General features: G+C 40.5%; 6 protein-coding genes across 12 annotated transcripts; 4 read left to right on the top strand and 2 right to left on the bottom strand.

Moving 5' to 3' along the window:
• The first annotated feature begins 61 nt into the window (after positions 1–61).
• Positions 62–7,079, top strand: LOC140782521 (kinesin-like protein KIN-5A). 2 transcript variants are annotated; one of them, XM_073129132.1, is made up of 23 exons: positions 62–203; positions 437–646; positions 741–870; positions 978–1,136; positions 1,226–1,699; positions 1,844–1,941; positions 2,031–2,187; positions 2,272–2,341; positions 2,764–2,840; positions 2,941–2,994; positions 3,077–3,157; positions 3,252–3,363; positions 3,551–3,637; positions 3,773–3,948; positions 4,069–4,230; positions 4,308–4,415; positions 4,506–4,664; positions 4,751–4,834; positions 5,655–5,860; positions 5,969–6,070; positions 6,188–6,297; positions 6,397–6,548; positions 6,635–7,079. In XM_073129132.1, exons 2-23 carry the CDS (start codon positions 477–479, stop codon positions 6,863–6,865), a joined length of 3,159 nt encoding a protein of 1,052 aa, XP_072985233.1. In that variant the 5' UTR covers positions 62–203; positions 437–476; the 3' UTR covers positions 6,866–7,079. The 2 variants fall into 2 exon arrangements, with proteins under 2 accessions (XP_072985233.1, XP_072985235.1); XM_073129134.1 differs by having other exon boundaries at positions 67–338.
• Positions 7,080–8,105: 1,026 nt separating this feature from the next.
• LOC140782481 (uncharacterized) lies at positions 8,106–12,559 on the bottom strand. The gene is made up of 2 exons (XM_073129068.1): positions 12,268–12,559; positions 8,106–12,188 (listed from the first exon to the last, which is right to left on the bottom strand). The coding sequence occupies exon 2, from the start codon at positions 12,168–12,170 to the stop codon at positions 8,244–8,246; it is 3,927 nt and encodes a 1,308-aa protein (XP_072985169.1). The 5' UTR covers positions 12,171–12,188; positions 12,268–12,559; the 3' UTR covers positions 8,106–8,243.
• Positions 12,560–13,362: 803 nt separating this feature from the next.
• LOC140780887 (protein SENSITIVITY TO RED LIGHT REDUCED 1) lies at positions 13,363–15,875 on the bottom strand. 5 transcript variants are annotated; one of them, XR_012107592.1, is made up of 3 exons: positions 14,917–15,875; positions 13,975–14,453; positions 13,363–13,681 (listed from the first exon to the last, which is right to left on the bottom strand). XR_012107592.1 is itself a non-coding variant. In XM_073126591.1 (2 exons), exon 1 carries the CDS (start codon positions 15,803–15,805, stop codon positions 14,924–14,926), a length of 882 nt encoding a protein of 293 aa, XP_072982692.1. In that variant the 5' UTR covers positions 15,806–15,874; the 3' UTR covers positions 13,363–13,681; positions 14,917–14,923. The 5 variants fall into 5 exon arrangements, 3 of the variants coding, with proteins under 3 accessions (XP_072982692.1, XP_072982693.1, XP_072982694.1); XR_012107593.1 differs by lacking the exon at positions 13,363–13,681 and having other exon boundaries at positions 13,806–14,211; positions 14,295–14,453; XM_073126591.1 differs by lacking the exon at positions 13,975–14,453 and having other exon boundaries at positions 14,917–15,874.
• Positions 15,876–19,240: 3,365 nt separating this feature from the next.
• LOC140781338 (WUSCHEL-related homeobox 3A-like) lies at positions 19,241–19,996 on the top strand. The gene is made up of 2 exons (XM_073127278.1): positions 19,241–19,579; positions 19,739–19,996. The coding sequence occupies exons 1-2, from the start codon at positions 19,241–19,243 to the stop codon at positions 19,994–19,996; spliced, it is 597 nt and encodes a 198-aa protein (XP_072983379.1).
• Positions 19,997–22,581: 2,585 nt separating this feature from the next.
• On the top strand, positions 22,582–22,863 carry LOC140782846 (uncharacterized). Its single transcript, XM_073129665.1, has one exon. It carries the CDS (start codon positions 22,582–22,584, stop codon positions 22,750–22,752), a length of 171 nt encoding a protein of 56 aa, XP_072985766.1. The 3' UTR covers positions 22,753–22,863.
• Positions 22,864–22,879: 16 nt separating this feature from the next.
• Positions 22,880–26,310, top strand: LOC140782845 (UPF0014 membrane protein STAR2-like). Of its 2 annotated transcripts, XM_073129664.1 has the most exons (4): positions 22,880–23,018; positions 23,550–23,749; positions 25,448–25,693; positions 25,810–26,310. In XM_073129664.1, the coding sequence occupies exons 2-4, from the start codon at positions 23,552–23,554 to the stop codon at positions 26,122–26,124; spliced, it is 759 nt and encodes a 252-aa protein (XP_072985765.1). In that variant the 5' UTR covers positions 22,880–23,018; positions 23,550–23,551; the 3' UTR covers positions 26,125–26,310. The 2 variants fall into 2 exon arrangements, with proteins under 2 accessions (XP_072985765.1, XP_072985763.1); XM_073129662.1 differs by lacking the exon at positions 22,880–23,018 and having other exon boundaries at positions 23,043–23,749.
• The last annotated feature ends 1,563 nt before the right edge of the window (positions 26,311–27,873 follow it).

Here is a 27,873-nt window from a genome sequence, read left to right as displayed (position 1 = left end):
TTAATTTAGTTTAGGAAAAGTTTGAAAGCGTCGTTATAATATCCGTAAAAGCGAAGGCAAAGAAGAGACGAGAGCTGGTGATTGAAAGAGACCACGAGCTCTTCTACTAGAAGTCACCGCCGGCTCTCGAGACCCTCTCCTTGGCCTCTCGGATCGCTCTTCTTCCCCGAATCTTGGCGAGCTCAGATCGCCCGATTCGCGGCGTACGGCTCCCTCCCTCGTCGTCTCTGTGTCGAACGAGTTGCTCTCGTTCTTGTTTGCGCCGGCATTTTGATTTTCTTTCCATCGGTCGCTTCTCCGGCTTATCGGTTTCTGGATTCTTGATTCGCGTGATTTTGGTCGGGTTTTTTGGATGGAAGATTGGCTTTTGATGCTTAAATCGCTAGATTTATGGTGTTTTCTTGTCGATCTGAGCTGGATTCGGTAAATTTTGTAGAGGATTTAGCATCTGAAGCTCGAGAATCGAGGCTTTGGAGATGGAGGGCTCGCAGAGGAGAGGTAGAGCGGTCCCGATGTCTCCGTCTCAGTCCCCCAAGTCGAGTGATAAGGCGGGAAGAGATTTCCGATCCAATGATACGAACGGGAGCTCTAGTTCCAAGTATGATAAGGAAAAGGGGGTCAATGTCCAGGTCATTCTTCGATGCAGGTGAGCAAGATCCACTTTGAAGGAAGCAATTGTTCCAATCTCCTACATGATAATGTTAACTTCTGCTTCTTTCTTGTGATTTGGATTATTTCAGGCCCTTGAGCGACGATGAGATGAGGGTGAAGACGCCGGTAGTCATTTCATGTAATGAGCACCGGCGGGAAGTTTCGGCCGTGCAGACCATTGCAAACAAGCAGATCGATAGAACCTTTGCCTTCGACAAGGTCTCGGATCTCTGCTTTTGGTTAATTTAGCAATGCAGTTCGTTTCTGATCTCGTTTGAGAAGGAAATTAGCTTAAATTGATAGAAATTTTGTCTGTCGTTGATTAGGTCTTCGGCCCGATGTCTAAGCAAAAGGAACTATTTGACCAATCCATATCTCCTATTGTGAATGAGGTTCTCGAGGGCTATAACTGCACCATTTTTGCTTATGGTCAGACTGGCACAGGGAAAACGTACACAATGGAAGGAGGGAGCAGAAAGAACACTGTAATATTCTCATTTTAGATGCAGATCTTTTTCTAGACAATGCCTTTCTTTATAGTTTATAAATTAGCTACTGATAGTAAATTCCATAGGTTGGAGATTTTCCAAGCGATGCTGGAGTTATCCCAAGGGCCGTTCGGCGAATCTTCGACATTCTAGAGGCTCAGTGTGCTGAATACAGCATGAAAGTCACGTTTCTTGAGCTCTATAATGAGGAGATAACAGATCTGTTGGCACCGGATGAGTCAAAATTTCCTGATGACAAGTCGAAGAAGCCTATAGCTCTCATGGAAGACGGGAAGGGAGGTGTTTTGGTGAGAGGCCTGGAAGAGGAAGTAGTCTATACTGCTAGTGAAATCTACAAGATCTTAGATAAAGGGTCTTCCAAAAGGCGAACTGCAGAAACATTGCTGAACAAGCAAAGCAGTCGATCGCATTCCATATTCTCTATCACGATACACATTAAGGAATGTACTCCTGAAGGAGAGGAGATGATCAAATGTGGGAAGCTTAATCTTGTGGATCTTGCTGGTTCAGAGAATATCTCGCGCTCAGGTGCCAAAGATGTGAGTAACATTTTTTTGACCAGTATCATCTTCTTGTTCTTTTCATTAACTGACAGAAGAGATAGATAGCTTTAGATAAATTGGGGATTCTTCATCTTGTGAAAGTTTTGGAAATACATCGGTTCTGATAACACAGTATTGCAGGGTAGAGCAAGAGAAGCTGGAGAGATAAATAAGAGTTTACTCACGCTTGGCCGTGTTATAAATGCTCTAGTGGAGCACTCTGGTCATGTTCCTTACAGGTAATTCTTATATCAGTCATCTGACTTGCTTTATGCTCCTGCAGTGTAGCTCTGGCATGTTACTCAAATGTTGTTTTCTTTGGTTTCAGAGACAGCAAATTGACAAGATTACTTAGGGATTCTTTGGGAGGGAAAACCAAAACTTGCATTATTGCTACCATATCACCTTCCATATACTGTTTGGAAGAGACCCTGAGCACATTAGATTATGCACATCGTGCGAAAAATATCAAGAACAAGCCTGAGGTCATCCACAAATTTGACTTTGTTGTTGCTGACTTAATTCATTTTTGTTGGCATGTAGTTAACTTATCTCTCACTTTATTACAGGTTAATCAAAAGATGATGAAATCTGCCATGATCAAGGACCTGTACTCTGAAATTGATCGCCTTAAACAAGGTTCTTCATTATATGCTACTTTATATTTGGCTGTTCATTCCCTCCACAGTGAAATATGTTTTAATGGAAAATAGATTTGGTGGTTTATGGAACTACATAGTACCCGATGCAATTACAGAAGAGCTTTATATTCTGCAACATTCAGCCGTTAAAGTCAACCTGTAATCAGATATATGTCCAATCTAAGACTTGAAGTCGTACGGTCTAGTAGTCACTGAAATGGGTCAGAATAGTAGAGATCATTTGTTCCACTATTACAGAAATTCATGAGGAGATATGAAATTAACTGGCAGTTGAGGAGCTGCTTGACTACAGTCCCTTAAATTGCTATTCAATTAACATGTTTGCTTGCGCATGCTATTTTTTATCGCAATGTCAGATATTTTGTTTGCCAAGCATCTTGACATCTTACCACTTTCCAGAGGTATATGCTGCAAGAGAGAAGAATGGCATATACATTCCAAGGGATCGCTACTTGCATGATGAAGCTGAGAAGAAGGTCCGCATTGATAGTCCCATTGATTCTCTTTCTTGTGGACATGCCTGCAGTCCACTATTGATAAACTGGCTATCTCACTTGTTTTTATAATTTTATTTAGGCCATGACAGAGAAAATAGAGCATTTGGAACTTGAGTTGGATACAAAGGATAAAGTTCGTTGTCCAATCAAGACTTTTCTTTCCCAAAATCTGATTGTTGTTTAATGTTTGACTCTTTATCATGCTGATGTGCCAGCAACTCATTGGGCTTCAAGAGCTTTACAATGCTCAACAACTATTGAGTGCAGAGTTAGGTGACAAACTTGAAAAGACTCAGGTAGCTTACGTCCAAAATTTTTGCATTATTCTCAAACGATTCATTTTCAACAGATGAAATTTACATATATATATTTTTTATGCTTTAATTACAGAAAAGGCTGGAGGACACTGAAAATGCACTACTTGACTTGGAAGAAAGATATAGACAGGCAAATGCCACGATAAAAGAAAAGGAATTTCTGATATCTAATCTTCTTAAATCAGGTCAGAAAGAATAACTGCAATCTTTCTTGATTTTTTTATTGGCCCTATGTATTTTTTGTTCCTTTTTCCCAACAATGATTTTATTACTGTTGTTGGAGTAACTTCTTAATCCATGTCCGTACTTAATGGACTATGTGGTAGCTAACGAATTTCTTGGAATACAATACCTGACTGCTATTTGTTACAGAGAAATCACTCGTTGAACGTGCACACTACCTCCGCTTAGAGCTGGAAAATGCAGCTGCCGACGTTTCGGGCTTGTTTTCCAAAATAGGTTGGTGGCTTATTTTATATTTCTTATAACATGCCCCCACAAATTTCTGGGTGTCTTGTGAGCATAAGCATAACTCTTGATGCAAAAATTTTAGTACTTGTTGCCAAAATGGATTCTTTGTTGTTGGCTTATTAGAACGAAAGGACAAGATAGAAGATGGGAACAGGATTCTTGTCCAGAGATTTCAGTCTCAATTAACTCAGGAGCTGGATATACTGCATAGAACCGTCTCTGCTTCTGTGATGCAGCAGGAGAACCAGCTGAAAGAAATGGAAGAAGACATGCAATCTTTTGTCTCTTCAAAGGCTGAAGTAAATTCCTACTTTTAAGCTGTTTCACTTCACATTTTGAAATACTGGCAATAAGTTGTAAGGCATGCTACACAAATGTAAACATAGTTCTATTTTCATTATTTTCCCTTCTTCATATAGGCTGCAGAAGAACTCAGGGACAGTATTGGGAAACTTAAAGCCATGTATGGTTCTGGAATCAGATCTTTGGATGATCTAGCTGGTGAACTTGACAAAAATTCTCAATCAACATTTGAAAATTTGAATTCACAAGTACAATCACACTCGTCAGCTCTTGAGGACGTAAGTTTTTCTTTTGCTCTTACTGAATGCTTTAATTTAATTACTTCAATGTTTTAATTAGCTTTGGCTTTCTACAGTGTTTCAGGGGTATTGCTTTGGAGGCTGATCAATTGCTTAACAAACTACAAAGCAGCCTCTCTAAACAAGAGGACAAGTTAGCTCAATTTGCACAGCAGCAACGTGAGGTCAGTAGTTCTCAAAAGCCCAAAATTTCCAGAGTATCGTGCTTCCTTCTTAAGTGACCATTCTTAGCTAATTTCATATTCCTTATGCAGGGACATCTCAGAGCTGTGGAAGCAACAAGGTCTATTTCAAAGATTACATCTAATTTCTTCCACACACTAGATTTTCATGCATCCAAGCTCAGCAGTATACTGAAAGAAACTCAAACCGTACAAGATCAACAACTCCTTGATCTTGAGAAGAAGTTCGAGGTTATTTTGTGATTCTATATTTGATCGTTGTGTTGAATAGGTGATCCAATCATCCAACAATGTTTTATATGCAATCTTGTGGGCAGGAATGTGCCGCTAATGAAGAGAAGCAGCTATTAGAAAAGGTAGCTGAGATGTTAGCAAGTTCAAGTTCGAGAAAGAAAAAGCTGGTACACAAACTTCACTAGCTTATGTTACATTTACTTATTTTGTTTAGTCCCTATCTGAATCATGTGGAATTTGGGAAAGTCTCATATTGCTTTACTTCAATTTTAGTATCTTCATGGCTCATTGTCTATGTCGAAATACAGGAAGTGAGAATTTTCATGTGAGCTAGATAAATTTAGATAAAGAATTAGAAGGAACAGTTTTTTTGGTTCTTTTAGCATATTTTTTATAATATCAATGTCAAGGTTCTATCTCAAAGTCTTTCCTTTGATGTGGAAACCTTACAAACATGATGGACCTATTGAATTTTAAAGCAAAATTTGGATTGTCTCATAGAGAACATCTAGGCACTTTATTAGTTTATTTAAAAGTAAATTTGAAGAACTATTTTGCTAGAATCTCTTTCAGAAACATAAAAAAAATCTTACTATTTGCCTACATCACTATAAAAAGTACAGGATGCAAACTGATAACATAATGGAGTAACCTTTTCTGTGAGCTTGTATTTCTGTTGTTAAATTTTCTCAAGCCAGCAGACTTCAGTTGGGTACCTGTCTGGTTCCTCCTTTTCTTGAGAGATGTCTCAGTTTGTAGTTGTGAAGTTATTAGCAATTAGCAAACCTTTGCAAGTCAGGTTCTTCTCTTCTCATGTTACTATGCTAATGTTTCACTTTCATCAAGGAATAACAGATTAATCTGTACCAATTTGGCTTGGAACTTTTCACGATGTATGTAGATTTTTATGAGACCATGTTTCACTGTATGTGGTATTTAAATTATTGTTCATAGTTTAAAGTTTAAACTGTGAATTCTTTTTTGCAGGTCCAGACAGCTGTTGATAATCTTAGAGCAAGTGCAGCAGATAGAACCAGTGATCTGCAAAAAGAAATGTTGGCAGCTCATGATTTCACATCATCTGTCAAAGGACAATGGGGAATTTATATGGAAGAGACTGAAAAGCACTATCTTGAGGATACTGCTGCTGTTGAGAGTGGCAGATATTCCTTGGAAGAAGGCTTCCAACAATGGTAAGAGTAAATATGCAGTTGTAGAACATAATCTTACAGTGATGTTCCTTTTTATTTTTTTGGTAATCAATCATGATTTCTTATTTGAGTCTATTAATAAATGTGCAGCAAGGCAAAGACTAGCATGGGTGCAGAACAGTGGAGAAATGCTCAAAATTCCTTGCTGAGCCTTGGCAAAGGAAATGTAGAGTCAGTAGATTCAATTGTTAGGTACTGGATAATTAATTTAGTAATAAATTAGCTGTACATGCTCTTATTTGGTTATGTAAAATTGTTGATCAGTCTTGTCAAAATTATTTCCTAATTATCTTTTTTCAATATTGACAGGAGCGGGATGGAAGCAAATCGATTACTACGTGCAAAGTTGTCTTCTGCTGTCTCAGCAACTTTTGAAGATGTTGATATTGCAAACAAGGGTCTTCTTTCTTCCATAGATTGTAAGATGTTCATTTTGGTTACACACTTGATTGGCATATGGATAGCTTGATCATTTTTTTTTCCTTCTACTTAAACATAATATTAAACATCTTCATCAGGTTCACTCAAACTCGACCACGATGCATGTGCAAACATTGATTCCATGCTCGTGCCTTGCCGTGAGGAGCTAAGGGAATTAAAGGGTGGGCACTATCATAAGATTGTGGAGATCACAGATAATGCAGGGAAGTGTCTTGAAGAAGAATATGTGGTAAGCACTAAACTCAAAGGGGGTACAAAAAGGAAAAAAAGTTGTTGCTTATGTTCCATTTTACTTACCTTATCTGATATAATCAGGTGGATGAACCATCATGTTCAACACCCACGAGGAGGCTGATTAACTTACCAAGTGAGGCATCTATTGAGGACCTGAGAACCCCAGCTTTCGAAGAGCTACTGAAATCTTTCTGGGAGGCAAGGGCTGCTTCCAAGCAGGCGAACGGCGACACGAAATATTTTTCTGGGACTTATGAATCTCAATCACAGGCCTTGAGGGATTCGAGAGTTCCTCTCACTGCAATAAATTAATGGGTGGGGAAATGATTCTAAATAGGTGGTAACTCGTCAAGGGCATGTACAGAATATAAAAGCTGTAATCTTTAGTAATCTCATTCGTTATTTTATTTGTTGATGGTTTTCTTATCCCAGGCCTGATCTACTTGCAAAGATCAGCAGGGAAGTTCTATTGCATGATTGCTTCTACATGTAATATATTTATAGAGATCAAGTTTGAGCTCTCTTATATTTCGTGCCTTTATTTGATTATATTGCTTGTACTGTAAGCACAATTAGGGTAATTACATAGCTACTATTAACTGCTAAGCTGATGTGCACTGCCATTATTTGTCCATTTTCCACGATTAACTGCACTGAAATTGCATAGCTACTATTAATTGCTAAGATTAACTGCTAAGCTGATGTGCACTGCCATTATTTGGAACCTTCGTATGAAAATGATCAAAGTCTTACAACAGAAAAAGTAAACTACAATTGTCACGGAATTAAATTGCCTCTATCTGATTGTGTACAAATTCTTGGCATTTTTAAAAATGAAGTTGCCTCTCTACCTCTACTTGGGTGATGAAGGTGCCCCAGTGTCACAATAAACGTTTCTATTCAGTTATTAAAGCCTTAATAATTAATACATTAATCTGGATGCAGGGATCCCTTCACAGTTGGTTGTCTGCCTAAACCTTTGATGATTGGCAAGCACAAAATGTACTATTATTAACTTGCTTTTATGCTATTCCTGGAGAAATAAAAGTACAAAACAATGGTGGAAAAATGACAAACATCTCTCTAAAAGAACAACAAAAATAAAACGAACCACCAAACACCAAAGCTCTTCCATCAGATCAAATGCACCAGCAAGTACAGAACTGTCATATTGTTGAGCACTTCTCCCTCTCTTTCACATACACTCACCTTGTTTACACAGTAAATTGATCTCATTGGAATTGGCTTCTACTTAACTAGAATTGGAATGAAGCTAGGCACAAATACAAGGAAAAAATAAAGCGTATGCATGATGCAATCAAGCGAGTGGAACAAAAAACAAGCACCACAATAGAAGAGCTACCATTCTCCAGTCTGAGTGAAAGTGCATCCTATCCGTATATTGAAAAAAAAAAAAGAAGTAACTTCTTGAGTCAAAGCATTCACCTATAACTTCTATCATGTGCACAAGTCTATTTTACTTGAAGTAGCAGTTTAAAGGGAGCAGCACAGTAACTAGGAAAATACATCAATCAAAGCGGAATCAGCAGAATGATATGAATCAAGTAAATCTATGTAATTCGAAGACTGGATAGCATTTGATGACATATAATGACTTCTCCTTTTCTAACTACTACCCAAGTTGGTGGCTTGGCATAAACAGCATATGCAATAAAGGACTGTAAACTATTCACAATAAGCTTGTACTCAATAGCCCAAGTTGCCTCTCCCTACTAAATGACCCATCATCGAAATCTTCATTGGTGGAGTTCTCTTGACATAGCATCTTATTTTCCTGCAAGGAATTCAACTGAAGCGGCTCCCAGCTTCCAGAGTTGTCAGAACTCCTGTTGCCTTGTGCTGTGTCATTAAGTGACTTCATGTTCTCCATTTCTGGCCTCATATCATTATAAACAAGTTCAGAGTTCTCTTCTCTGACAGATGATAAATCAACATTAAGATCAGTATCACAATAATACCCAGCAGAAGAAACACCAACAGCTGGGTCTCCAGTTGCCTGTACATTGTCCAAAGGATCTGTAGCATCTCTCCTTTGTCTTTTCCACTTTTTAGTAGATGAGGTGCCATCATCCTCAAAATCTTCTTCCTCTCTATCTCTGTGCAGGTAAACCCACAATTTCCTATCAGCATCAAACTGTACACATGGATCACGTTCATAATGCAATCGATCCAAAGCCCCACTGACAACCTGGTTAACTTGTGCATCAGAGACGTCTTCGACAATATACTGTGAATCCCTTATCAGTGTACAAACATCTGCTCTTGTTCCAATACTCCCAGGCAACCTGGCTGCTGCATCCCTTACAAGACAAAGAATAGTAACATGTGGTGGGCGGTCAGGCTTAAGCATGAAATGGTCCCGAGCTTTCGAAGTTGGCTTTCCACCTCCTCTTCTAAGGGGAGCAACAATAGATTTTTTCCCATCGGCGGCAGTATAGGAAAATGCCCTGTCAGGAACTGAGTATCTGAGAAGTTCCTCATGGCGGAAGTATCTTTTTACTTCATCAGAACTTGGGCTAATAGTGTTCAGACTTTTCTGAGCTCTTAGATCTTTGAATCTCTCCTTCTCATCTAAGTTTGAAAGCATTGAGGCAGGAGGTGCTGGAAGGCTTCCTATCTGCTGTAGTGTCTCTTGACCACTTTTTAGCCAATTAGCAAATGCGTCAACCAACTTCACAAGCATCTTGTGAGGTAAACCCCATGCCTCAGAAGAAGTTTCCTCTTCAATAGTATCATTATCAGAACTAGAAGTGAGTGGGCCAATCCATGGCCAACTTTTGTTTGACTTCTCGTAGGACACAAGCGGCTTCCATCCCTTTGCTCCTAAAGGTGCAGTCTTAGATGAAAATATTTTCAACACTCCTCGTACTAAATCCTGGAGTGGCTCCTGAGTTTCAAGGATGCATGGATCTCCTGGGTTTGATCTAACTCGATTGACAATCTCCTGAAGTGTGAGAGAAGACAAATTGTTTTGTCCTGTATCCTCTGAAGTATCTATATCCATTTTCTCATGAGACTGGGATAGGCATGTACCAGTTGATACTTGATGCATCCTGCTCCACTCATCTTTCTTCAACTTCAGCCTACCACTGTCCTTCTCAAGATGATTTTCCAGTGTGCTATCCTCAATATGAGTAACCATAGCCTTACGGACAGAAGAAAGAAGATGTATGATGGAGAATGAAAATCCAGTGTGAATTGTAGGCGTGATTAGTGTAAATGGCTTCTTCTGCAGGTTCACAGGCTCCACATCCACTGTTACCTTTTCTGGTATGACCAGATCAGACACCATCATTGAGGCATCATTTCCAGCACCTGCTTTCCTTTTTCCCTTCTTCCTCACTATATTGGTGTTATCAATTTGCTGGGCTGGACTTGACTGCCAGTAGAAAGATTCACCTGACTCATCTAATTGTGAAGCATCAGCCTTTCCTTTTGGCTTCTTCGTCGCGGAGTTGCATCCTAGCAGGGGCATACTTGACCTTTCACGATGATCTGTCTCACTATTGTGAACAACAGAAACTTGGACTCTTTCTGCTGATCTGCTCTTGAGTCTCTCATTATCTACTGATTTGGAACTTCCATCCAAAATTTCCCCACTTTCATCCAGCATGGACCTGTCATAGACATTTGCGTAGTTTGCTTGCCGCGAAGAATGATCCAGATGCACCATACCTTTCCGCTTCTTCTCTGCAGTATGACTCTTCACTACTGATGGCTGCAAGTTTTCACTAGTCCCTTTCTTCATCAATTTAATGTCAGACAAATAACTAGGCTCAATCATGTTATCTTTATGCTTCCCCTTCTTAGCATAAGGTTCCACAACTGGAGGAATACGAGCATACACCTTTTTATCTGTGTCCATAAGTCTGTTGGCTCTTTTGGAATCAGGAACCGATTTTACTGATTCATATGGATAGAACTCTGTCCTCCTTGTTGAAGTATTAATAGCTTTACCCTCCTCAACTTGTTCTGACGAATCAGATTCTGTCTCCTCGCTTTGAGCAAACAAATTAGCACCCCTGGAGTACTCCAAGCCCATCCCATCATACTGAGCATATTTACCCCTGATCTTCCCTTGTAATACTTTTGCTTTGAGTTCAGAAGAGAAATTTGAGTCATCCATCTTCACTGAAATATTTTTGTATGATCTAACATTTGGACCATGGTCGACTTTTATTTTCCTGCTTTTATACTCATCTGCGCCCTTCCATTTTTTCCTTTTAATGTTCCAATCATCAGATTTACCAGAATGATCTAGGGAGACTACTTCTTCGAGCACTTTATTATGCCGGACAGGACGATTACCAGATAACCAGTCCATCTGATTTCCTTTCATCACTTGATGCTGAGCTCCTCTAGCATGATATGTCCATTCTCTTCCTGGATACTTCTTCTTCAGAGTGTCAAAAGATTGGGGATCATAAGAAGCTACAGTGACTGATTGATCGGCATTTCTTCCCTTATCTTGGTAATAGGGTGACCCAGCGTTGCCTTCTAGGTAGTCATCTCGAAATGTGCCTCTCTTGTATCTTGTCATAAATTCCTGTTTCTTTCCTGGCTTCGTCAATCCTGCCCTGAACATTTCACTTCCATGTGCTGCATTCCAGTCTCCTTGCTTTCCTATCTCATATCCGTGTCCTTCCAAAATATCACCATCAACAATCATCTGATGTCTAGCTCTTCGGACAGCTCCCAAATCATACCCTGCTCTACCTTTAGTCTCCACACCATGCTTGACAGCCAAAGAGTGAGGGACGACCCCTGCTCTATGCCCCTGATTAGAAGCCTTCTGAGCAGCAACCCTCAACACTCCCTTTGAGTTCTCTTTCTTATCATAATTAGGTCGTCCAGGACCCATCTTGAACCGTTTCTGCCGGAACTGATCACCGAAATCCTCGTCGCTCTCCAAGTCAGTCTCCATCTCTGCATCACCATCCTTCTCATAACCCAGAGACCTCTGATTCCTAATTATATTCAGAAAGCGAAGCCTCTCTTCTATCCCATAACCTGCACAATTCTGCCAGGCATCCCTGATCTGAATAAGACTTCCAACCATCGAATTCTGGTACTCTCGAAGGCGATGGTAGTGCTTGTGCCGCTGAAAGAAAACCAAACCCTGGCGATAAAGAATGATCTTGGGGTCACACATCCCGCCCTTCAATTGATTGAAAAGAGTGGAAATTGGACTCCCGAAATGGAAATTCTTCCCAGTAAAGAGCTCCTTTAGGGTCCACCCAAAGGTTTCCTTGTCCATATCCGGGAGTAACTCCGAGAGCGTGAACCTCTCCTCCTCCGTGAGGCAATTATTCCAGGTCTCGAGTGAAAGCACCGAGCCAAGGTCAGCCAGATCGTACAATTCGAGCGGCATGCTGCAGCTCTGGTTCCCGACCTGGACGATCTCTTCCCCGGCCTCCCCAAGCTCCGAGGCGTCGACCTCGTCGGATCCCATGCCAGAGTCGGCGTCCGAAGATGCCGCCAAAGCTTCAGATTCCTCCGAGGCCGTCTGGACTTCGTCTTCGTCAGCCCATCGACTCCCAGGGGAGGAATTGCCATCTAATCTCGAAACCCTAACGCTATTCTTCACCACCGTCATCCCACCACCAAGAAAAACCTAAAGAATCCCCCACAGATCGTAAAGAGAAATCGAAACCCTAGCTACGATTCGAGGCAGGAGAGAAGGGGAATCGTACCAGAAGAGAGCAGCCGCGAGGAGGAGGGTGGGGGGGAGATTGGATCGCGAGCTCGAAACCCTAACCGTACGAGGCGGTTTAATATGTAGAGGAGCGAGGCGAAGAAGACGACGACGACGTGGACGCACGCGAGGCGTCCGATGGAGAGTAGGAGATGGCTGCGAGAGGAGCGGGATAAAAAGGGAGAGGAAAAGAGAGAACGGGGAGAAAGAGAAAATAAATAAAAAGAGAGGGGGGAAGAAGGAAAATTAGAGATAGAGAAAGAGGAGGGGGGAGAGAGAGAGAGAGAGAGAGAGAGAGAGAGAGAGAGAGGGGGAAGGGGGGGGGGGGGAGAGGAAGGGAAACGAGGTAACGGGGACGGTGACCCAACACCGATATCCGAGACCGTTACGATGTACGCAGGTCAGTATCGTTTCCGATATGATTCGGGAAATATTCACCGTAGGATTTAGTAATGGATAATATGGGCCGTCTGATTTAGAGTAAGGATCGTTGCTGTGTGGAGTGGGTGAAGACAGCGCGGGAAACTTGTAAACTGTTCACTAAAACCGTCGGACCTGGTAATCTGAAATATTTGTAGTAAATTATTTCCTCTTACGATTAGTATAATAGTGAATAGTTTCATTCTTTACTAGTTATGATTTTGGGCCCGAGCAAATTTAGTATAGTTTTCAATCTCGATGTAATTTTTTTTTTCAAGACGATATTTTATCACTTCACTACCATAGAGAATGGCAACTTACTCGATGCTGGACCTTCATTGGATCTCTGTGGTCAATATAAAGGATAAGAAATTAGGTGATCCATTGATGGTTGTTTTACCTACTATTATCATGCCCACAAACCACAATTCAATCAACTGCACTTTGAGGTAAGTTTTAGCTTTACAGAGGTGCCATTGTGTGCTAGAAATGTGGGACTAACTGATAGCTTTGTAGAACACTTTGGCTATCTCAATGATTCTGTCATGATAAAAGCATGAGCTGCTACACTTACCCCAATACTAAGCACTGCATATCAGGGTATTGTTTAATGTCACCACTGAATACATGAAAACAAAAAATTACTTGGAAAGAATTCAGCAACAGCAATAAGTAAGTTAATGGACAGGAAGGAGCTGGCCTTTTTTAATTTTCTGATTTGTAAGACAGCCAGAACATTTACTTCAGAAGAATTTATCTTGGTACTTAATTGCCCTCTCTACACAAGAGATGAAAACTGTGTAACTTAATAAATTGAACCCTGAAACTCCAATAATGCCTCCAGTGTGATGATGGACATCTGATCTTTCCTAGGAAGCTATACAGATAAATAACCAGAAGGCACATTTGCTAATGGTGCTGACATTCAAAAAGCAGCCATGATATGCAGGAGAGAAAATACAGCATACATCATATGCCGTAAACCGGTAGATCTGCAAACATATATGTTCCTTGTCATATACCCAAAACAAATCCAATAATATACCAAAATATGTAAAGATAAAGTAAAGCCAATCAAGCCAAAAGGTATGCAACAAACTAATAGTAAGCCACAAATGATCCAGGGAACCAAGCAATGCACTTATCTAAGGATATTCAAGGTTTATATTGTAATGTTATATTACAAGTTTACAACAGATTCCTGTTGCAGCTTCATGTAAATTAACATTAAGAGTATATTGGGAGTTGAAGAAAACAAACTTGATAGAAGTTATAAATAGTTAACCTTCAATGATTAGATAGGTAGTCATTACGATGTGCAAAGTGGTAACCCAAAATGCAACATTATTTGCATAGAAAATGCGTCGTCAATAGACTGCATCTGCATCAAATGCCATAACCCTTTAAAAGTTCTTCATCCGAGCTCTATATTCCAGTCCTGTGAAATGGATGTCCGATGGAATAAGGCCCTCGCAGATCTTAAGGATGTCACACCAAACAAATGCTTCCTGGTCCTGGGACTCTGGGTAAGAATGGTGGACAATATATGAAAGGGGTAGAGGAAGCAAAACAACAAGTTTTTGTTTGAGCAAAAAGATGCTATACAAGAATTCACCGTGATAATTTATCACTTTAGATTCAGATTTTGTAGACAATGTACAAAGAAGTCTAACTGCACCCGTAATGGTGTGGTGATAGAAACTTGAGTAGGTCATATGGATACGTAACAGAACCATAACTTGTAGCAGATCGTTGATGGCAAAGCTGAAAAATCAATTGATAAGAGATAACAATGAGAAATATATCAAATAAAACCCACATTTGCTCCTTCGGTACTACCGACAACATGTTCATTCAACATTGAAATTCTTCCAAGAGTCTTTATCTAAATTTTCTCCAAACACTTCAATGATGTTATAAAAATTTACCATATAAAGCTTCAGCAGAAGTTAGAAAGTAAATATAAAGATCTTCCAGAATTCTAGTTTATGTTAGTGGTTTTATCAATACATTTTCAGAGATTACACTGTTCACGTTTATACAGTAGTTCGAGAACCAGCTGTCACTTGGCATCAAGTTTCATTTCCAGTATTGAAGTGGCAATAGAACAGGATCACGATCATACGGAGGAGTAGTAGAACATAATTATTCAGTAATCATACCAAAATAATATAGGATATTCCAAATTATGAGGTTTAGATATAAATAGATATTGAGCAAATCTTACCACCATATTATTCGATTAGCACATCCATCTGGGTGTCATCATCCAACTCAAAAAAATGCCAGCTTGTATCATGAAAGGCCTTTAGAAATCTATCTTCCTCATCCACCTTGCCCCCATCCTGCATTCCAACTTCCTCCACATACTTCCTTACCCCAATCACATGCCTTGACGTCTTCGCCGCTGCCGTTGGCTTACCACACAACCTTACCCACGAAACAGAACTCGCATACTCCGAGAAGCTATTCCCCAACACAATCATCCGATTCAGCGCCGACGGCTTCCAATTGGCCTCAAGCAGTCCATCGTACAACCCCACCTCACAATGCGGCATATAGAACAACGTGGACTCCGTCACCGCTCTCCGGCCCTTCTCGTCGACGTCGCCCACCACGCAGCCAAGCGCCGCCGCCACGGCGCACTCGGTCGCCGAGAGGATCGGGTCGAATACCTCCATGGCAACCACAGCGGGTCCCATCTCTCGCCGGAGGAGGACTGCGAGGGCGAGCTGGAGGCGAGGTATGGCGTAGGATTCAATGCTCCCGATTCCGTAGACTACCATGCGGGTTGGAGAAACCCTAGAAAGGCCGCGCTGGATCTGGGGGGAGTTGAAGCGGAAGAGTAACCGGCGGTAGAACTGGGATCCCTCGAGGTGGACGATGGTGGATTGCATCCTTTGGAGGAGATTAGAAACCCGAGCGGGATCGACGATGGGATCATGAGGAGCCCATGGCAATGGAGGGGATGGGGTTAAAGTCTGGATGCTGGAGGAGACGGGACGGTATGGGGTTTGATTCGGAAGCCGGCGGATTCGGCGTGGGAGGACGAGGGTCCATTCTCCGGTAGGATTAGGGTTTGGTTTTGGGGTTTTGGCCGCAGGAGCGGCCGCCATTGTTAGACCGGAAACAGGAGGTGGAGATGGAGGTGGAGGCGGAAACCTCGATTAATCTATAATTCTTTTTTTTTTCTTTTTTCCAATTGGTCAATTAATTATACGTGTAACGTGCACGTGTGTATGATATCCCACTCGGACAGGGGTTTAATTTAATTTAATTTTTTAAAAGTTGTAGCCTTTTGGGCCCATTAAGCTTATTGGATTGGGCCTCTTTCGTATCCAAACTCCACTAGCCCGTTAATTTTATTGGATTGGGCCTCCTGTTTCTAGTCGTGGTCGTGGTTAGCTACTCAAACCCTGCGAGTCCTCAATATCCATTTAAATTTACATCAGGGGCATTAAGTTAAAGCTTATAAAGTTTGGAGTAAGCGTAGATTTCGTAGTGATGATAAGGTTGACCATAGTGAAGCATGGTTGACCAACAATGTAGCAGGAACTGTCTTACTTTCCCCACCCCATATGCTCATGCCTCATGCGTGTCTACTTAACCAAATCTATTAGCAGATCGAAGCCATAGAAGCATCTGCATTTAGTTCACGACAGCCCGACAGTTCCCTACTCGGTCAACGTGGACACGCAACTTTAGTCAGCGCCAACAGTGAGTACGTTGACTCCGCGACCAATACCATGCATTCTTTCATTGGTCACCGGTTGGTTCATATATCTCCACTGTACCTACCGGATCCTTTACTCCTGTTCCAGTTTTTTTTTTTTCTTTCTTTCTGAAAGTTTTCAAATGCTATCCTCTGGACTTCCCATGTCTTGTCCCAAAAATTTAAAAAGTTTAGTCGTTGAAAGTTGAATGAGAGATTATATGTAGAGAGAGAGAGAGATGGCAGGCGTTTGAATTCCGAGGTACCATCGCCTTTGTGGTGCTTTTTCCACTGCTGCCGTCTCATTAATTACTTCCCTTTGTAGTTGTTTCGTTAGAGTACGTAACAATACTTATGATGCCACGTGAGAGCATACCCTAGTGGCAAAGAGGCTTGAATGCATATATATATATACTTGGAATGTTATTGGAAAGGAAAGCGTTGGAGATGGCGTGAGGGAGAGGAGAATGAGATGATTTAAGAGGTGATGAAGGAGAGGTCACATCGTGGATCAGGATAATATATATTAAATCCTAAAAAAAACTGCATGCATAGATGCAAAACTAAGAAAGAGCCAAGTTGTTTGTAACTTCCAATTTTTCTTTTCTTTTCTTCTTTTAGCTTTAACTAGCTAGACCTCAGTAATAATTAATAATATACAAGTTTATAGTTTGTTGGCATGTGCATGCAACGTATATAGTTACACAAAAATAGAGAAAAAAAAATAAGAGAAATAGATGCAGATTTTGACTCAACTGGAGGGTATTCACCATTAATATATATATATATATATATAAATATAAACTAAGTGATAGACAGGCAAAATGAATGAGTGGAAGAGACATAACGATAATTTTTTTCGTACAATTGGGACCATGGAAAGGACGAAGTCGGATATATTAATGTTTGATAGGGAAGGTAGGGGTCTGTGAAGCTGGCTTACGAGCTAAAAAGTCCTGCAGTAATTAAGACCTTTAAGGCTATTCAATTAATGCCTAGTAATTAATTACCAACGACAGCAAGATGATCTAAATGAAATTATTGTTGTATATATACATGCCATTAGATCACATAAATTATTTGAAGCCAATAATATTACCATCCTTTTATAAGTTTTAAGAGAAACCAAAATATTAATCTCCCTTGTACTACATTGAGATCGAAGGCGAAGTACGTCGGTTGCATAACAAATAGTGGAACACGAGATCAAGTTGGCCTGCAGGTCGCTTGAGACTCGTCGCATTGTATGATATATATGCTCACCATATTGTAAGTTGGTATGTGCTTTAATTGCCAATATTCCATTTGTTTCATTCAAGAGAAATTAATTAGCAAGTAAAAAAACAAAATAAAATAATTCTGATTGTTAAATTATAGTTTTTCTTTACCCTTTTCATTGGTCAACTCTTCTCCATGATCAATCAAATCACGCGAGAAAAGACAAAAGCACGTAGGCAAAGCTAAAACATGCAGATGCTAATTACTACTGCATTAGATATATATCTATATATATATAGATAGATATGTTGAATATAATGCAACAATCACTAGCTTTAAGGGAAAATAATTAATGAAACATAGAGACAAACTAGTCCTTTTTTCACCTCTGGCTAGTGTTCTGACTGTGACGCGTGACTATACGCAATTAGATTACCCACTTCCATTTCTAAGGTGACAAACCCTAACCTTGCCTACTTATATGTTTAGATTTCACTAGGGTTCACTTGATCTGTTCTTTTTGGAAATTTGCACCCTATATTTGTATGGCTTATCCATTTCTTATTGCTTGGAAACTCATGCATGGGAAAAGCTATTAACTAGATCTCTCTCTCACTCTCACATAGTATAGCTTTGTAGTGTTACAAGTTTAGAACACTTGTACTATATGTTTTATTTGTGAGGATTACATTTTTATTTAGAAAATTAAATGGTGTCTATATGTTTGATTTCGTGCTCTCTTTTAAATGTTGTCATATATATATATATATATATATATATATATATATATATATATAGTGGTCCTCCAACCATCAATAAGGACTGCAATTAGCCATTAGAGCTCACTGTGAAATATTTGATAACATGTCCATGTGATATCTTAGTTTCAGAAGGATAGTATCTTAATGCCATTATAAATTAACCAACTTTAATTCTCTGATTGTGGGACGTCAGTGTCTACAAGCATGCAGTTGTCGGATCTATGCGCTGTTTTTTTTATATAGATTTAGCTAGAGATCTCGTATTTCTCATTCATTTGTTATAAGTTCATAAGATGTTAGCTGCTTCATTTGAAAACTAGATTCATGAGATGTGTATATAGCAGTACAAAACTGTAGATAGGAAGTTAAAGATAGAAAGGAATCTGAGGAGGAAATATCCTTGCTTAAGTTGAACTTTGCTTTGCATGGTTGCAGGTCATCATCACCTTATTATTTACATTTCCACCTTAAGTCTTGACAAGAAGGCCTACGAGGAGCCTCGTGTCATTCCCCTCTTCAACCATAGCATAGACATTAAAAGAAAAGTTAAAAAGAGCAAAACTAAAGGGAGAGTGAGTTTTCAAAGCCATTGAAGCACCCATTCAATGCCCCTTCTGATCACAATAAGTACTGAATCAGCATGCAGTACTCCTCTCTCTCTCTCTCTCTCTCTCTCTCTAGTTTTTATAAGATCCACTTTGCTCCTATATACATTTGATCTGCTTCACTTTAATATCCCCTTTGTCTCTTGTCTCACTTCCCCTATCCCTCCACTTGTCATCCCCCGTGCAGCCATATATCCACACCCACATGCCCATATATCTAAGAAAGAAAGAGGTAGAGAAGTAGAGGGAGGAGAGATGCCTCAGGCTCCTTCAACAAGATGGTGCCCAACTCCAGAGCAGCTGATGATACTGGAGGAGATGTATAGGAGTGGAGTTAGGACTCCAAGTGCCTCCCAGATACAGCAAATCACAGCCCATCTCTCATACTATGGTAGGATAGAAGGCAAGAATGTATTCTATTGGTTCCAAAACCACAAGGCTAGGGACAGGCAAAAGCTTCGCAGGAGGCTTTGTATGAATCACCACCTTCTCTGTACCCACTCACATCAATTACTCCCTCACCTGGAACAAGCTTTCCCCTCTCCTCCTTCCCTTCCATTACACCAAAGGATCTCACCTCCATTCTTCCACCAGGTATGCACTTGTTCTAAGCTAATCCATATATATGTATGTATTGTACAATGATACTATGATAATTCACCATTTTATCTAAACAAATAAGTTGATAGCTAGCTAGCCAATGATTCGTTTACTAAGTCATCACTAGTTGTTAATCTTGATGATATGGAACAGGGAGGAATCCATGGGCGAAGTTTGCTAGTAAAAGAGGATAGCAATATCCGACGAGAAGAAGCATCTATGGTGAGTAGTGATCCAGCATCAGGATACGAATGGATGGTGATGATGGGTGCTGCAGCTGGCTCAACTATTAATCCTCCATTAATCCGAAGGCCACTCGAGACTCTTGATCTCTTCCCAACTAAGAGCAGTGGAGATCTCAAATACGAGAGCAGCACTTCCAAGCCTTCTGATATCAAAATGCTTCTCTAACTATCCCTCTCCATCTTTAATGCAACCAGCCACGGCTCTCTTCTTCTTACGTAGTAACGTAGCTCGACTGTAGTGTATAATTGTATCCAAGTAATTAAAGACTTATATTTGTACGGTCACTGTAGTATACGTATGCTACTCAGAAAGTTAACGTGCATGCATGCACTCTTTTCTATATACTTCCAAAATATAGAATCTTTCTCTCTCCCCCTCTCTCTAATCTTTTTTTTGGATTTTTCTTCTCAAGTCTGTGTCTTGTTTCCACAAGCCGACAAGTTCTACATCAATCTGAGTTGATATAGCAAGTATAAGAGATTAGAATTCCAGGAAGGGAATACACGTGGCAGAGTGATCAGTGGGTTAGATATAGTAGTAAACACTATTTATTGATGGGATTTCGTAAGTCACAAGTAAGTTATATAATGTTTTGACTCCAAATGGAGTCATCGATCTCACCTTAACAAATATCGACTCGGTCGAACCCGAAATGAGCACTTTGAGCTCGAAGTCGATGGAACCAAAGATATCGGCGATTTGAAAATAAATCCCAAAAGAAGTAGTTAATAACTAGCTTAAGAATCGGATTCGGGTTCTCTATCCGTTTGAGTCGGATATTGTCGGATCCGACCCGACCCGAACTCGTTCTATTGAAGGCGTTCGAAGCAGCAATAGGAGCGAAGTAGGCGAGCAGCGCGAACTAGCGAAGCAACCGTCTCCTCCCTCTGTATTCTAAATCTCCGCGCCTTCCTCCGATCTCGCTTCGTCTGCTTCTTTATGCTTCGCTCCTCGCGATCCCTTCCTTCGCGGCGTCGTAAAGCGTGGATTCCATCAGGTAGCTTCTTCTCCGTTTCGATTTTGTTTCCGATTGCTTTCCTGCTGCGGAGTAGATCCTTTCTCTCAATCCGGTGCCATCGTTCGCGAATTATCTTGCCTTTTGTATATTTTGTTGGTTATTTCTTGTTAATATAGACAGGATGACCCTTGCTTAGGGTTCTTGTTGGTTATTGACGTGATGTTGAAAAGGGAATTCGAGTTAGGAAGCAATAAAATTATAATAGGGGATCAAAGATTTAGGCAGTGTTTAATCGATATTTGCTTTGCGTGACCCTTAATTGTAACACTTATCTGGATATAACTAGCTGTGTAGTGGCATATAGATCAAAAATCGAAATTTTTAGATAGCTTCTCATTCTACTTTCTGAAGTATGGTTTCTGCTATCAAAGGTTGGTCATGGAACTGGCCTACTCCTTTTGGCCCATCCGCTGATTCTTTATAAAGACATGAAGTTAGATGCTACTATGAACTAGAACCTTTCCAGTCCAGTAGTTGAAGGTCGTCAATTAAATGGGCGAAGAGTTTCAAGTTGGTTCTTGTACAAGCTTTACACTGTTAGAAGACAGTTAAACACATTTTTAAGTTTACATGGATTTTGGGAAGATAAATTATGAAAATTGACTTGTAAGCAACTATATTGCCTTTTAGGAAGATAGACATTTCAATTTTCGGTCTGAGGTTGGCTATGTACATCCTCCAGTTTATAGTGACATAAAAGTATAAAGTTTAAACTGATTCAGCAATGGTGAAGGACTATGTTATCACTCTCAATGGAAAATTTAACAGCATACTCCTATTAAGTTTGGTAAATTAGGTTTTGCACATTGTTAGTAAGGGTGACGACTTGTCTTTGTATTTAAAGATTGTGATACTGAAGTTGAAGTTGTTACAAAGATTTTCTGCCCGATCATACATCATACAAAAGAAGAAAACTAGCTGACAAAAAGAAATGCAGATTCTTTTATACAAATATTATGAAACAGATAGCCAAATTGTTGGATGTGAGTTGGCCTCTTGATAAGCTTTTCTTGTTGTTGAGGACATTTTTCAGACAGCTCATTGTGTACCTATTTTTAATTTCACAACTGTGCAGGAGTTCAATCTTAGGCACTTGATCCCTTTGAATTATATGCTGTAATGCTGCTTTTTTTGAAAAGAAAAACTTAAAGACACTATCCAAGTGGACAATTTCCTTCTACTTTTCAAAGCTCACATCTTGAGTATGTAGTTGCGAAATTTTGTTTATCTAATAGAATTTGCTTAATAATCTTTAGTGCCATCTATCTCATGTTATCTTCATATTGTACTATCCAAATATATGTGAATTTGCAAGTGTTGTTTGATTTAGATAACAACTTATTGCAATATAACCTAGAAATCATAATTTGATTGGGCTATATATATAGATTAGGATATTCTTGAGCCTACTCACCAATCAAAGAACACAATTGCTCTTTCCCTTGACTACCCTGAATTCTTTGTGAAGTTATAGGCTTATAGCCATCTCATATTATTTTTAAAAAATGCATGAAATTAATGGTAGCAGGATACAAATCAGATCTGAAGTAGTTTAACTTGTAAGCTATATTCCTGCATGATGAGCATCTGTCCTCTATTTCAGTCATGGATGCTAGACACCAGTTTCTCTATTTCTCTTGTTGCATCTTCCTAATCTTTCTTGGCACCCTAGAGTAAACAAATAACAATTGCTTTTTTATTTTCTTCTGATTGGCTGCAGATTAGCTTTAAGATGGGTATATTTAGGAGCAGTTTCTCATTTCTGGTGGGAACTGGATGTGGTATTTACATTGCCCAGAATTATGACATCCCAAATATAAAGAACCTTGTGAATACTTGGGTTTTCAAAGCAAAGCAAATTGAAGAGACATACAGGAAGCCCAAGAAAAAAGATGAAGATTGATATTTGATGTATCATCCTCTTATATCAAGGGCACTAAGTGTCTGCGGTAGAATAACGTGAAATTTGTAATGGAAACTAGAGAAGAATAAAACATTGTGGCAATTGTTGCAATTGGTATGTCTTCTTTATCAATGTCGTTATCAATACCCGAGCTTTCTACCTTCTGCTGTGGTTCTTTGCAGGGATTACTAATTTTGAAGATACATGGCAGAATTGGAAAGGTTAAATCGTGTTAAACTAGATTCCTATATGGATTGGCTACAAATGTGAGTTTTACTACTTGTATTACTTTCCTTGATTTATGCCTTCTTTTCCTTGCAAATATGCTGTCCAACGGATAAAGAAAGGGAAAATAGAGTCCTCTATATGATACTCCTTTTAATTACTCTGTAGTCTGTGTCTGCTTGATTCTCCTCCCGTGTAATGAGATTGCTTATCCTCTTTTCATTATATTTATACAAGAAATATTTACTCAATAATTCCGGGTAAATCTTAGCTCAAAATCTAAGTCCAAAATTCTTAGTAGTTGTCTACCAATTGACCAAATACCAGTCACAAAAGAGCCAGAGTCCTACTGGTGTGTTAGATCTTAGTAGTCCGCCTGCCGGGTCCCACTGGAATCTCTCTCTATTTCGTGTTTGAAACAAACTCTAATAATAACGACAAGATCTATAGCCTCATTTCCTAGTTCCTACTTCTCTTCCATATTTTTTCCCCTTCTTCTCCTACGATGCTCACCCCAGTGGAATCCTCCGTGGATTGGATGGATCCATCCTTTTGGATGGATTTCTTCACAGGAATGTTGAAACCATTGGCCGCGACGGCGGTGGTCTTGATGGCGGTGGCTCTCTCCTTCGTGCAAAAGCTTGGGCTCGAGGGGGAGATGATCTACTCCGTTGCCAGGTCCTTCCTCCAGCTCTCCGTGGTTGGGTTCCTTCTCCAGTTTCTTTTTACTCAGAAGAACGTCGCATGGATCGTGCTTGTGTACCTTTTCATGGTATGTGTTTTTTTTTTGGGTGTGAAAATTTTGGATTTTTATTGGTGAATTTGGGTGGAAAAGCGAGTTTTCTTTTATGGGTAATTGGAGTTTTGAGGTTATGAAATAGAGGAAGAATTCAGATTGTTAGGAAAACAGCTTACCTTATATTCGGGGGGAAAAAAAGGCATATTTGAATGGAATAAATTAAGCGAAGGCTCTTGAAGCATTTAAAGGAATCTTGAACGAGCCAACCGAAATTAAATGGGATTCTGCCCGGGCTCAACCTGGTTTTGGTCGGGTAGTCACCATTTATCTTCGATAGCCAAGGCCCAAGAGATACAAGTGGGAAGGGAGGGTCGCCATGGGAGATGACCGTATCTCACCGGGGTCCGGGGGAAAGTGATTAGAGGGCTGCCGCTCTCCGCAGGGGACAATGGCGGCAGAACTCGTAGCTCAAACCAACATTAAATTCACCAGCCACCAGTGGCCAAAAAAAGGTCCAAGCCATGACTCACCATTCCAGCAAGCTTCCCGACCTCAAAGGTCGCCAGTCGGAGCCCGCTGCCGGCAATGTAGACATCTCTACAAGAGGGGAGAGGAAGCTTGTGGCGCTTGGGTCAAAGTCGACGCACGCCTGCGGAGAGGAACACTTGGGTGTTAAGAGGGGTAAAGGGGCGGAAGCGTGTAGACTTCTTCCTCACCATTCTTTCATCCCGTGTTTTAATGTTTAAATATTCTTATCTGATCTATCATATAAAACTAAAACAATATTATCCACCTTTTGTCTGGACACATATTTGAAGTCAATCCTTCAAGACATGTGAGATGGACGTTGTACACCTTTAGCGCCATCACACTCATAGTGATGTCTGCATTGCAGACTATTTGTTGAGGGCTTGGGACCCATCTTGCGCACTTCAAGCGTTTCACTCTCTCCAAAAGAATCATCAGATTGTCTGACTTCATCATAATCCCTTTATTTTTTGTTTCAATTCGTCTCCACCCCGGTAGATTGCAGAGTATTTGTTGAGGGCTTGGGACCCATCTGATCCTTTCACCCATCCCAGACCATTTTATCTAGTTTGAGAAGGGAGATGGCCTACGTGAATAACGCTCTCCATTGCACATGCAACCTGAGCTTTGTCGGTTTCGGGAAAGGTGGAATAACCCATCTTGCTTACTGTAATTGCTTGGAGAAGAGACGATGCATTCAATAATCGAAGAGCAATTGTGTAGACTAATTATAATATATATATATATTTTACACAAGTCACTTTATAATCTTGCCCCTAGTGAAAAATGGTGGCTCCAGAGGAAGCTTCTCACCAGGTTCCTTGTTCTTGATCTTTTTCAATTCTCGCCAAACTCGTCGGCATGGGGTTTTTCTTGCTTTGTGTAAAAATCAATCTGTTGTAATTCTTGGCCTTGAAGTTGTCTGTTATACCATGTGAGATGGCAATTGTGTTTTGTAAATATTTGTCATCCTATATGATCTTGTTCTGAATTCAATGTGATGATGTTTTTCATGTTTTTTTTTCTTTATATTGAATATAGTTTCTTTATATTGAATTCCTGAGGCTGTCTGTATTAGTAATCCTCTATGATGACATTTTTTTTATCGCTGTCTTTCTGTTTTCGGATGGAAGATATCATGATTTTGTTACGTGAATCTGCTGATCACTGAAGTGCGCTAGCTCCACACCTACACTCATGCAGGTAACTCTTGCTGGATATACAGCAGGTCAGCGTGCGAAACACGTGCCTCGCGGCAAGTCCTTTGCTGCCGTATCCATTTTGGTAGGCAGTGGAGTGGCCATGTTCTTGCTCGTCATTCTGAAGATTTTTCCCTTCACTCCGAGATACATCATTCCAGTTTCCGGCATGGTGGTCGGTGATGCAATGACGGTTACCGGAGTTGCCATGAAAAACTTCCGAGAGAATGTCAAAAACCAAAAGAATCTGGTTCGATCCACTCAACTTGCTGCATTGATACTAGCAGAAAATAGTAGTGATAAACTTATGGCCCTAGTTTCTGAATCGATCGATGCTGTTTATTTGTTTTAAAAACAAAATTAAAGGTGGAAACAGCGCTGGCTCTCGGTGCAACACCACGTCAAGCGATGCTTCAGCAGGTGAAGAGGTCTCTCATCCTTGCCCTGTCACCAGTTATGGACAAAGCCAAGGCTCGGGGGTTAATTTCTCTTCCAGGTACGATGACTGGGCTCATAATGGGAGGCGTATCGCCCTTGGAAGCTGTTCAATTGCAGATTGTTGTGTTGAACGTTCGTCTCGGAGCATCAGTAATCAGCAGCATCCTGGCAGTTTATCTATGTTGGCCTGCTTTCTTCACCAAAGCTTACCAACTTGATTACAAAGTCTTCTCGAGTGATTAAAATTATATTCTCTTCAGACATCTCGTACTATCACACCTACGGGCCAATTATGTTGTGATTAACATAAAGCACGCCTAATTATGCATTAGCTTTTCTTCCTTCAAGAAATGGTGTATTGAATAGTAAGATCGAAATGTTTTGTTTCCTTTTTTTTTCTTTTAAGAAAAAGATGAAGAATGTCAATAATGGTTTCGCTGTTAGCCCTCAAAACAAAATATTGAGAGAGCCATATTCCTATTAGATGTCCAATTTACTTAACTAGCTCAAAATAGAGCTAATTATTGAGCTCAACCTGTAGGCTCAACACGAACAGTCGCTTAAGTTGGTGATGGGCAGTATGGGCTAGTATGGCCTAGCTCAAAAACCTGACCCACTATGCCTACGGCAGGGTCCGTTACACCAACTTATTTTTATAGTTTTTTAATCCCATATTAAATATTTCATTATATATCTATGTTTTTATAAAAGTTAACTAAAATATTGACCTAATAAGATATAATTTTTTCAAGAGTTTATAGATAATAATGAGCTATAATATAATATTCTAGACCGATGTAAACTGGGTCAGGCCCAGTGACTGATGATGAGCCGGACTTTGATCAAATACTTAGAAAGACCGGTTCGGAACCTTACGGTCCTCCCACCTCTACTGCAAAAAAAAGAAGCTAATCTCCATCGTTCTTCGTTGCGTGTATATGCACTCGATGCACATGATAAGAGAAAAAGATTATGAATTATGGCCAATCATGATTCGCCAATACCTGGATGTAGTAAGTTCGTACAGCCAAGTCAAGTGCCTCTTGTCCTTTCCTCATTGCCATCTTCTCAGAATAAAAGAAACTCCAGGTAATGGATACGTGGGGGTCCCGTTCACCTGGTGCAACAACCGGGCTGGGGCCAACCGCATCTGGGTCCGACTTGACCGGATGCTAGCAAACCCTAGATGGGTGGGAGAACACCCTTACTGCAAGGTGTTCCATCTGGACAGATTGGCCTCTGACCACGCGCCCTTGCTTCTTATGGTGCAGATTAGCCCCGAAAAAGTAATGCGCCCGTTTCGATTTGAGATGATTTGGCTAGAATATGAAAGCTGCAGAAGCGTGGTCGAACGGGTGTGGAGACAAGTAGGCCGAACCAACCCCATGCACGACTTCATGCACAGATCTGCAGGCTACAAGGGGAGCTTAGACGATGGGCTAAGCATGAAGTGGGAAACTTGGAACTTCAGTTCAAATGCACCTATGGGGAAATAATGGAGATGGAGTAGCGAGATGGTAAGGGTCAATTAGGAGAGGAGGACCTGCCCTTGCTGAGAAGCCTTTACAACTGGAAAGCTGCTCTGAGTAGGCAGCTAAACCTAAAATGGCTGCAGAGGTCGCGTCAACGCTAGGTTAATGATGGCGACCGAAACACTAGATACTTCGATCCCTCGGCAACAATTAGGAGGCATCGTAACCGGATTCCCAGAGTGCTCGACTCCAATGGCAACTGGGTGCAAGAGCAGGAGGGTGTCGGCAGGCTGTTCTCGGAATTCTATAAGAATCTGTGGGGATCGGAGGTCAACACCTCTCACTCTACGACAAATTGGCCTGAGTTACCACAACTGTCCGTGGAAGATGCCCAGCAGCTAGAAGCCCCTGTGTCCCGTGAAGAGATAAAGGCTGCTCTGTGGAGTCTCCCCTGCGGGAAAGCCCTAGGGCCAGAAGGCTTGCAAGCGGAGGTGTACATCTAGTTTTGGGAAGCCATGGG

Source organism: Typha latifolia, chromosome 2 (assembly GCF_019914945.1).
Source record: "Typha latifolia isolate L0001 chromosome 2, TyphaL0001v2, whole genome shotgun sequence".
In the NCBI taxonomy this organism is placed as follows: Eukaryota; Viridiplantae; Streptophyta; class Magnoliopsida; order Poales; family Typhaceae; genus Typha; species Typha latifolia.
Note: the sequence above shows the minus strand (reverse complement) of the source record. Positions and strands in the feature narration are given on the sequence as shown.

What these genes read in the sequence shown, in the direction of transcription:
- LOC140781338 (XM_073127278.1), top strand. Translation starts at nt 19,241, where the DNA reads ATGCCTCAGGCTCCTTCAACAAGATGGTGCCCAACTCCAGAGCAGCTG. An exon ending in CACCTCCATTCTTCCACCAG is followed by an intron (nt 19,580 to 19,738) that starts GTATGCACTTGT and finishes GATATGGAACAG; the next exon opens with GGAGGAATCCATGGGCGAAG.
- LOC140780887 (XM_073126592.1), bottom strand. Translation starts at nt 15,805, where the DNA reads ATGGCGGCCGCTCCTGCGGCCAAAACCCCAAAACCAAACCCTAATCCT.
- LOC140782845 (XM_073129662.1), top strand. Translation starts at nt 23,483, where the DNA reads ATGCTCACCCCAGTGGAATCCTCCGTGGATTGGATGGATCCATCCTTT. An exon ending in TGCTTGTGTACCTTTTCATG is followed by an intron (nt 23,750 to 25,447) that starts GTATGTGTTTTT and finishes ACACTCATGCAG; the next exon opens with GTAACTCTTGCTGGATATAC. An exon ending in TCAAAAACCAAAAGAATCTG is followed by an intron (nt 25,694 to 25,809) that starts GTTCGATCCACT and finishes ACAAAATTAAAG; the next exon opens with GTGGAAACAGCGCTGGCTCT.
- LOC140782521 (XM_073129132.1), top strand. Translation starts at nt 477, where the DNA reads ATGGAGGGCTCGCAGAGGAGAGGTAGAGCGGTCCCGATGTCTCCGTCT. An exon ending in ATCTAATCTTCTTAAATCAG is followed by an intron (nt 3,364 to 3,550) that starts GTCAGAAAGAAT and finishes TATTTGTTACAG; the next exon opens with AGAAATCACTCGTTGAACGT. An exon ending in TCTTCTTTCTTCCATAGATT is followed by an intron (nt 6,298 to 6,396) that starts GTAAGATGTTCA and finishes CATCTTCATCAG; the next exon opens with GTTCACTCAAACTCGACCAC.
- LOC140782481 (XM_073129068.1), bottom strand. Translation starts at nt 12,170, where the DNA reads ATGACGGTGGTGAAGAATAGCGTTAGGGTTTCGAGATTAGATGGCAAT.
- LOC140782846 (XM_073129665.1), top strand. Translation starts at nt 22,582, where the DNA reads ATGGGTATATTTAGGAGCAGTTTCTCATTTCTGGTGGGAACTGGATGT.